This window comes from Baudoinia panamericana (assembly GCF_000338955.1).
Source record: "Baudoinia panamericana UAMH 10762 unplaced genomic scaffold BAUCOscaffold_16, whole genome shotgun sequence".
In the NCBI taxonomy this organism is placed as follows: domain Eukaryota; kingdom Fungi; phylum Ascomycota; class Dothideomycetes; order Mycosphaerellales; family Teratosphaeriaceae; genus Baudoinia; species Baudoinia panamericana.
The window spans coordinates 290030-299607 of record NW_006911272.1 but is presented as its reverse complement, the minus strand read 5'-3'; the positions used below and the strand labels follow the sequence as shown (position 1 = coordinate 299607).

The 9578-nt window shown below is 50.7% G+C and overlaps 3 protein-coding genes across 3 annotated transcripts; 1 reads left to right on the top strand and 2 right to left on the bottom strand.

Annotated features, from left to right (window-relative positions):
• Nucleotides 1–2930: 2930 nt before the first annotated feature.
• BAUCODRAFT_152823 (uncharacterized protein) lies at nt 2931–4362 on the bottom strand (the record flags this gene model as incomplete). Its single annotated transcript, XM_007683774.1, has 3 exons — nt 2931–3107; nt 3161–3557; nt 3614–4362. The coding sequence occupies 3 exons, from the start codon at nt 4360–4362 to the stop codon at nt 2931–2933; spliced, it is 1323 nt and encodes a 440-aa protein (XP_007681964.1).
• Nucleotides 4363–5941: 1579 nt separating this feature from the next.
• BAUCODRAFT_127504 (uncharacterized protein) lies at nt 5942–6523 on the bottom strand (the record flags this gene model as incomplete). Its single annotated transcript, XM_007683773.1, has 1 exon — nt 5942–6523. One exon carries the CDS (start codon nt 6521–6523, stop codon nt 5942–5944), a length of 582 nt encoding a protein of 193 aa, XP_007681963.1.
• Nucleotides 6522–8799, top strand: BAUCODRAFT_152822 (uncharacterized protein; the record flags this gene model as incomplete). Its single annotated transcript, XM_007683772.1, has 2 exons — nt 6522–6715; nt 8736–8799. 2 exons carry the CDS (start codon nt 6522–6524, stop codon nt 8797–8799), a joined length of 258 nt encoding a protein of 85 aa, XP_007681962.1.
• Nucleotides 8800–9578: the final 779 nt, after the last annotated feature.

Genomic DNA, 9578 nt, shown 5'->3' with positions numbered 1-9578 from the left:
GATCCTAAAATAAGAAGATTAAAACTATCTTATTAAGTAGAAGAGATATCCGGACTCGGATAATATCTAGGAACTACTTACTAATCTTAAGAACTACTAGATACTTCTATACTAGTTCTACTAGAATTAGAAGGGAAGTCCTAGAAGTCGCTCTTAAGATTAAGACTACTATTAAGGGCGTTCTAAGTCTTAGGACTTAACTAAAGAAATAAACTATTCTTAGCTAGAACTAGGCTATAAGAAAGGTCTAACGACTCTAGCGCTTCTTAATCTTAAATACTTATATCCTCTATAGTAATTATATTTGCCTTCTATATTTCTAGTAAGTCTAGTTACTACTATAAATATATCTCCTTTATAAAACTTATATTTAGAACCTTATAAGCTTTCTCTTAAGCCTTATATACCTCCTTAATACTCTTACGAAGATAGACTCGCTCTTTCTTTAACTGCTCCTATTCCGACTATATTATATATAGGTTATAATATTAACTATACTAGATATACTCGCTATATCTTCTAGAACGAATATAGATATAATAGACTCGCTTATACTTTATATAAGTAGTATACGGCTTTACTATAGTATTCCTACGACTATCGATAAATTCTATAAGATAATAATAGCGAATAATACTTAATTTAGGATAACCTCTAGATATAACGAAAGGCTATAAGAAAGAAAGTTCTTACGTTAGAGCGATATAGAGTAAAGAGGGAATAGTATTATAGCCCGCTAGTACCTAGAGTACTTAGCTAGACGAACAATATAGAATAATTAGATAGCGGAATAAGCCGTAGTACTAATTAGAACTTTAATTAGTTAATTAGCTTAATTAGGGACACTAATTATATTAATTGTACTAATCTAAGAATAATAGGCATAAATCTCCTTTATATATAGCTATAATAGATTTTATAGTTAGGAGTTTATATTTAACTTATATTATAAACCGACTAATTAGAATTAACTTATTACCTTATTCCGATCTCTTATATCGATTATACTTTAGCTAAGTAACACTTTACTATCGACTACTAGACTACTAATAAGTACTAACTACTTATAACGAAGGAATTACCTAATCTATATTATATAAGTATAATAGTATATAATAATAGGCTATTAAGATACTAGAATATAGTAGAGAGCTTTAGCCTTATTCTATACTACTACGAATAGAGAGCTATATTACTAATATTCGTTCTATACTAATAGTTATAATACTAGCCTATTAAACGTTAAGATATCGATAGACTTTTATGTCGCTAGAAATATATAGATATAAATAGGTAATACGGCATATTAGATTATACTACTAGCAGAGTCGGCTATCCCGCTATCTATCCTCTAGCTTCTCCTCTTTTAAGCTATATTATGTAGCGGCTATACGGCCGCTTAAACATGCGCTAGATACGGTTTCTACGCTGCTTGAAATAACATGTAGGAGAGTACAATAAGGAGTTCGTCGTTGCGTGCCAATGAAATCGTCCCCTGGATGGCTGTTTGACTAACAGCATAGCGGCATGAACTTCGTTACGAATCGAGCATCATGGTATCGTGCAGGACGCTTTTGCTGCGCCCGTACTGCATTGAGCAGTCCAGTGATGTTGTCGCGTCGCTACCATCGACTTCGCGTGCGCTCCAGTCCACTGGCTACAGATGACTGCGGTCGGTAGTAATATCGCATGTCTTGACAATGACTGCCCTGCCGCACCTGACAGCGTTTTACGGGCTACCGCGTATCGATGCTAAGTCCCGGAGATCCAGAATGGCTTGTCGTCCCACCGTATTGGTCCGTTAGCCTTTCACCCTGCAGCATATTTCGCCGCGCTGGACAGAAGAGATGCCGTCACTTGACCCTCTGCTTGAGAAGTGTTACTGCACGCAGTTAAGCCGACGTACATAGGGTCTGGCATTGTGCGCAGGGTGCGTTCAGCACAAATGCAGCTGTATATGGGTTGGTTCCGCTCGTGGAAGTGAGTTCATACTGTAGCGTCGATCCGCCCATGCGCCCGGAGCTCTTCGGTCCAGAGACACTGTTGCGAGCGCCACCAACAGGCCCGTCTGCTTGAATTCGGTGAGACAGAACGAGAGTACTCGCTCCGCTACACTTCGATGGTAGGTATGTCTGGAACGTTGTCTCCGGGCCATCTTGAGCATTAACGTGACGTGTGCGACCGGCAGGATTGTCAGTCTGTTCCGCCCATGCAGCAATTCTCTTGCCGCCCATCTCCTCCCCATACGTTCCTTTCCCGTTCAGCGAGTGGAAGAGTATGTGGCGCGGATGGCACGCAGCAGACAAGTGCGTGTCGTTGTACAGTCAATGAGGCGTACCTTTGAGCTAACAGTGCTGGGTTGATGCAGGATATGGGTAGTGTTCGGTCTGGAGCGCCGCATTACTGCTATGGAGTGCGTGGTTGTTAGCGACGTGGTTGCAGGCTACCGGCCCACTGTTACGTCTCTACTGGCGCTAGCGCCCGCAGAGGAGCGGGCTCCACCGGCACCCGTCGCTCTCCCTCCCACGTCTGCGACGCCGTCCGCTTGCGTTATAGCTGCTTCTTCGCCGTCGTTCAAGAGCCTCTTGGTCGGTCGCATGTACTTGAAGGTGGTACGGGACACGCTTGGACTGGAACATGCCTGGGGTGTCATTTTTGCGGCCGCGGTGCGGTTACTCGTTGTCCAGATCTCTGTCCGAGTATGGCGTGATCGGAGCGACTGGCAAAATTGTCATAGAGACGTATACCGATGCATTTTGGCGTAACCGCCATCGATCGGTATCATGTTCAGGCACTGCATCGCAACCAGGACCTCCCGCAGCATCACTGGATTCCTGCATGGTAAGAGGCGTTTGCGATGCTTCCAGCTTTTCCTTCGTTGGTTGAGTGATCCATGCTCAGACTTAATTTCGGCTTCGATCATCGTCTTCTCAATCAGCCATGCTCTCTGGATTACCCATGTGTAGAATAGGTACAAGGATGTGCTTTTCGAACCACGGCAGGTAGGTCTGATTTGCCCAGTAGGCGAGGTATTGTAACGCCTTCATGATTTGATAGATTCCCAAGGCACTGTCTGTCTTTCCTATTATCTCCCCTTGCCACAGGGTCTAACCACATTAGCCAGTACGCTGCACTGAAAGCTGCCTAGGGTACAACTCACGCCAGAAGTCATGTGATCTTCAATCCAGTAGAACCGCCACTCATGACCCACGACCATAAGCAGTGGCAGCGGGAGAATGGTGACAGTCGCGTTGCCGGCTTCACATAGGAGCCGTCTGAGGAACTTGATATGGGCCGTCGTCCACGTTGATAACTGTAGAGTAGCGTCTGCGCTTCCGGACATTGCTTTCTTGGTCTCGATACTGACGACGATGGGCTCCCATTTGATTCCGGTGTAGTCCGTATGATTGAGGCCGTCGATTCCACGTGCGTAGAGAAGCTGCTGGATACTCGTGTCTAACTTGAGTGCAATACAAAAGTCGACGCTCTTGGAATCGACTAGTCCACCCAAAGCGAACTCGGGTACTAAGTCCTTCGGGTGGATACGTGCCGTTGTTCTACTTAGCTGTCAGCAACGCCTACCAAAGTAGATGGTCTACGTAGTCATACGCACATGTCGTGCCAGGTCACTCGATCCACGAATGGCGAATGAGCGATTGCTGCCTCCAAAAGGTTACTATGAACCTCATTGTTCCACGCAGACTCCGAGGCACCAGTTGAATTCGCATGTTCGGCTCGTTCGACCTGCCGTGACGTCCATTTGAGCGACGGCACATCTCCAACTAAATCTCTTTCCTGTTCGGCAGCTCCGCGTGCAAACATAGCCTCGTCATCCTCGTCCATGCCCGTCGCTAACGCTTGCTTCCATTCGCTGTACCTCTCGGAGAGGATCTTCCTCCCTTTTGCGCAATCCCTGCTTGCAATGACCAGGTCGCGGATGGCTAACGAACAATGTTGTAGTCCCGTGAACGATCGATCCGAAACTGGATAGCTTGCAAATTGCCTTTCGTAGAGCCGCTTGGTGGGACTGCCGGTGCGCTTTCGTTTTGCTGTCGAGCTTGTGGCGTATTCGGACTCAGATCGCGAGGATATCGTCTGACTGCCGGAGATACCTGGAGTTAGGGGCGCAGTGAGCACCAGACGGTGGCCACGACGTGGCGTTTTGTCCATGTCCGTGTAGTCATTCGTCATCGCCATTGCAGTCTCTGCCGCGGCAGTGTCAGTCCGCCTTCTCTTTGCGCCTCGCGGTCTGTCGATGTTGGGATCGATTTCTACCAAAGCTCGCTTGCGTATCGGTCGGGTTGGCGTTACAGGACTCCCAGTGGTCTCGATCCAGTCTATGATAGCGGAGGCGCACCACATGTTAGCACCGATCGATGAAGCAGCCTTTGCTAGGCATGACTTGTGGTCATGTATGTTGCTAGCGCAGTGTGGTGCGTAATGCGAAGGCGTACGCGAGTCAGACAGGACATCCGCGGGTGGGAGTTGCTGGGGTAACACTACAAAGATCCGGGGCCGAGTCGGACCGAGCATACTTTGACCCTTCCGCCTAACCCTGATACACCGCACGAGCGCAACTGATTGTGGGACTGGATCTCTATGTGTCCCCTACAGCAACGAAGAATGCGAAGTCGAATGAAGACATTGGCAAGGTCCACCTAACGTGAGAAGTTCACTAGGAACGTTCGCGCACAGCCTCGAAAGCAAGCCAGGGCCTGAAATTGAGGAAGACCTCGCAGTTTCCCCGAAGCAGGAGAGAATGTTCAGCATGCATGTTCAGTCTACTAAGTGTGGTTGAAGCTACCCGTTTCATTCGCGGAGCTGCGTCATCCGTTCACTCCTATCACGTCTGAGCACCGAGCATGGCAAGCCAAGTTCCCCTCATAAGGGTACTCCACCAGGTGCATTGAAGTACGAAAGGTTCGATCAGATGAATGGTGAGCATAGGTTTCGCTGATCACTAACCCGGTCCTGCGATAGCGGGGAAAGCAGAAGGTGAGCACATGTGGTTTCAGAGATGCTCAGAACTGTACACTAAGTACTGAATAGGAGGATTGACACAGCCAAGTGATTCGTGGCCGGTGAACCTGGATCTTACTGCCTTGTCGCACAGCTGCGTCCTCTCACCCTGTTCAAGTGCCGCAATGTCTAGAGTAGACATCATCTGGCACCGCTAATCCGTTAGCTGCTCAAAGACAAGCAGACGCCTTTTGCCGTCAGTCCGGAACGTGGAGGTGGACATCACGGAATCGAAGCCACAGCGCAATCGGACGGAGCTCGATCGTGGTCCCCTCGTTAAGCACAGTGATACATATGTATTTTACCATTCTGCATGACGGGCGGATGGCGGCAACAGATGATGAGCCGCTTCGAAGACAAAACCTGCTCACTCGATCAAAGCGTGCCTCAAGTCATATCAGGCGGGGAAGATGAACAACTGCGTGTCATATTCATTTCGAGATGATTACACAACTCATAGCACCTACCCCGACCACTTCCCTGCTCAAAAGCCGCGTAGGCATGACGGACGACGTTGTCGACTCTGCTCGCTAGTGCCGGAGCTGCGTGAACTGACCTCTAGCCTTGTCCCATGACAAAGAGAATGCCGACAGTGCTCTTGCTGACCAACCTCACGCCTAACGCCACCACTGCGCCGCGATTGAATATTGCGCCAGACCTAGCGACCTTGGCGTTGATGTATGCGGTGTTTGTAGCGATGGAAACGGATCAGAGCGCATAGCCTTCTGCTTTCGGACGGGCTCATTGCCGATGCTTCCGTGGCCAGGTCGAATTGTGGTACGGTTCCGACCAACGCACTCCTGCCACATTTGCCGCGGTTGTGACGAGCCTTTGTTCCCGCCACAACGCCATGCAGCAATGACAAACCCTCAGAGTCTGGATAGAGTTGGAACAGTCAACCAGAGGTGCCAGTTCCATGCAGTCAGCAAGCCCCATGAAGGTGCCCACCTTGCATGCGATCAACAGCGGCGCTATTCTCACAACACTGGATCAAGTATGCCTGCCAGAGACGTACGGCTTCAAGGACTGGTGCACTGCTCCGCAGTGAGAATGAAGTTGGGGCTGCATCCCAAACCAGGTCGTTGGAGTATGAGGTGACCGACGTTATGGCACGGTTCGGTGGTGCTCGAGAATGGAGAAAGTACTGATTGGCAGTCACAGTCCATGGTGTGGTGCAGTGACGACAGTGCAGCGGGTAGGCGGCGATGCAACGAGTCCAAGGGTGGATGTACACTTGCGTTGTTGGCGGCAGGTACAAAGTGTCCAGATCGCTGTCTTCGTCTGCATCCCGCCGGACCGGTGGGAACCTCGCGACGTCGAGGTTGATGTGGTAATGACTTTGGATAACGACCCAGCCCCAGCAGCCATGTCCGCCGCAGAAGACGTGTCTGGAAAGGCGTTGTAGATCACAGCCGATCATAGCAGAAGTATCCTGCTGGGATTGGCTGAGATGGGAAATCTCATCCATACTGATTGCTGTGCGTACGATCGGTACGGGGGACATGGTCGGGAAGGACGTAGTCGGGGAGGACGTGGTCGAGACGGACGTGGTCGAGATGGACGTGGTCGAGATGGACGTGGTCGAGGAGGATGTGGTCGAGGAGGATGTGGTTGGGAAGGACGCGGTGGAGAAAGTTGACAACAGCGAGCGTTATGTTGGAGCGAATGTACGATGCAAAGGACCGACTATTCCAAGGTATGGACCGACTATACGAAGTATGGACCAACTGCGGAACGTGAGAATGCATCATGAACCAGAGTTGCTTTCCATGCGTCCACCCAGCACGCAATCGTGCCAATGACCGACTACAGCAGTCGAAAGCTAGCTGGTGATGGGAGCTGTAGGAAGTTAAGGATATGGACATTGACAGGTCGCTTACGCCTCATCTCAATCCCTGCTTCATCGCTGCGCATTGCTTTTCGATTCCGCATACATTGGCAGGCATCATGTGTGCAGAGAAATCGTTGTTCGTGGCAGTGGTTGTGAACGTCTTAGGTATTGAGAGCTCTTGGAGCATGCCTTGTGATGGCTTCAAAAGAGATGAAGTGGTTGTACGGATCCTCAAGCACGCGGGTTGTTGAGGAATCGGCCGCGGACCCTTCCTGAGGCTTGCAGCTCGTTAGGAACCGTGCCGCATCTACCAGGATTGCACCGTAACAATCCGCACGCATTGGTTCGCCGCAGAGTTGCATCGGTAGAAAAGCCGCAAAACCTTCGTCGGACTCTTCATTGCAAAGCAATTAGAACCTTGATGCCATTACATCAACCGAGAGAGCAAACCCATCACGCTCCGCAGTAGGGGTCGTGCTGAATTACGTGGGAAGCATCGAATACAAATCCGTCCTTCTATGTCAGCCACCGGCTCATGCGATAGATCACCGTATGCCGTGTACCGAATACGGCGTTCCTGCACAAGCAAGCTGCAGGTGCTAAGCACGCGTTCAACCATGCGATAGGCTGTTTTTCATACACGAGAGGAGATCAGAGTGCTCGTGGCGCCAACGACGTGCTGCATTCAGCAAGACGGACTCACCCTATTCCATGACAATGCTCTTCGGCCAGGGTGGCTGAGCTGACTTTGACCGCTGCACTGTCGGCCTTTATCCCGTTATTGCGTTACGAGGGTGACACGAGGTAATGGCGTCCACTGCAGCTGTCAGTCTCTGGCCTGCCAAGCACACCAGCACACCCTACCCGGGTTTGAGCGGCCACTCGGGCGGAGCGGCGTGGAGAGCGGCAAAGGTCATTGTGGCTGCCACGACACAAGTCACGTCATCTCTGTCAGGCCACTTGGGTCGTCCCTCGTCGCCCTGAGCTGGCGCATGAAGTACTGTTGCCACGACACTCGTATCGTTCGTAGCTAGCGCATGCTCATCTCAACGCATATTCGAGCCGAAGCGCGAAGCCGTACGAAGCCGTGCACCTTGAGCGGATCCTCTTTCAGCACGGAGGAGTCGATAGACGAAGAAGCTGGTTTGAGCTTGGGAGACCTGTGTTCCAGTGATCGGGCATTACCAGGCACGTCTACGAGAGCAGGATCGGGCTCTGAGACGTCGTCAACGGCCGTGAGAGTCAGTCGCCACGATGACCGATCTGCATTTAGTGGAGTATGAAGCCATTCATGATCACGTTAGCCGCACAGCTAGTGACCGACACAGGGCCGACCATCCACTGGTGCGTACGGTTCTGCAAGTGACCAAGCTCTAAACCGACAACACGTCCATCTCCCTAGCAAGACCGGAGGACATTATTATGGGCGCGGTCTCCCCTATGCATAGAGGCGGCAGAGAGCACCGGATGATCATCTTGCTCAAGGACGTGTATAGGATACCGCACGAGCTCTTGTGTGACAAAGAGGTTAAGTACGGCCATGCGGCTGTACTCAATAGAGCCATTTGGAAGCCGACGAAGGCTGCAAAGAGATCACAGACTACTGCTTCGATGTTAACAAGGCCTACCAACAACATAAGGCCTTGTCTCGCCTATGTTCCTGAGGCGGGTCCAGCACAATCTGCCTTCAAAATTTCTTGGTACTGAACCTGGATGGGACCTACAGCCCAATTGACTTCACGGAGAGCTGCCCGCTCGTACTGAAGAGGCATCCGCTGTAAAACGCCAGGAGCACGGTGCCGGTCAAGGTCAACATGACACCAAATGCAGAGTAATTGGTCAAGATTCAACTCGGGACTGCAGCGTGACAAGCTAACACCGACAGCGGCGAGCTGTGTCAATACAGACCCAGCTGCCAGGATGCAGTCATAGATCTGCAGGGGAAGTGAAAGGGTTTTGAACGGCGACTATGAACATCACGTGGAACACCCTTGAGCGCATAAGGTGTACGGATGGTAGCCAAGGCCAGAGGTAACACCGCAACCGGCAGCACGATATACAGCATGATTGCACCGGAGGAATGGTTGAGTACATAAGCAGGGACCTCTACATCAGCACAAATTTTAAGACGAAGAGCTGGCAAGTGTAGGGACCGACCTTAATCAGCCCCTCATGCTTGAGGAGGCTGCCCAACTGGTTTCTTGGGAGGCTCGCCCACAAGGTTGTGAGCAAGCACGGCCTCGGAACCCACATCTGGTCATGAGGACTCCATGATGGTGGGCGGAACGTAGTCACGAAGGAAACGCCACACCAAGCTCAGGACGAAGGTCAAGCTCCCGATCCCGCCCTTTGCTCGAGCACCAGAGCACAAAGCACGGCGCTGGACGTTGGCGCTGATGAAGGTAACTACGGTCAAGTGCCAGAATTGATTCAACGCAGTTAAGCACGGCAGCAGCCCGACCAGGATCATGGCTGTGCAGCAGACCATCGCCAACGTATCAAGCAATCATCTCACACGCAAAGTCACCGGCAACCGCGAGTACAGTGTGCTGGCGATACTGCTTGTTTCACCGGCGACCCAGTGCGTATGGCATCATCGCGGCATTCTCCATGTGGATCCTGCGAAAGCGTCTTCCATCATCCATCAATCAACATCGAGCTACTGGTGTCGTCAACTCGCTCCACTCCTCGGAGTCATCACCACATCGTCTTTCGCCCGCGCCCGACT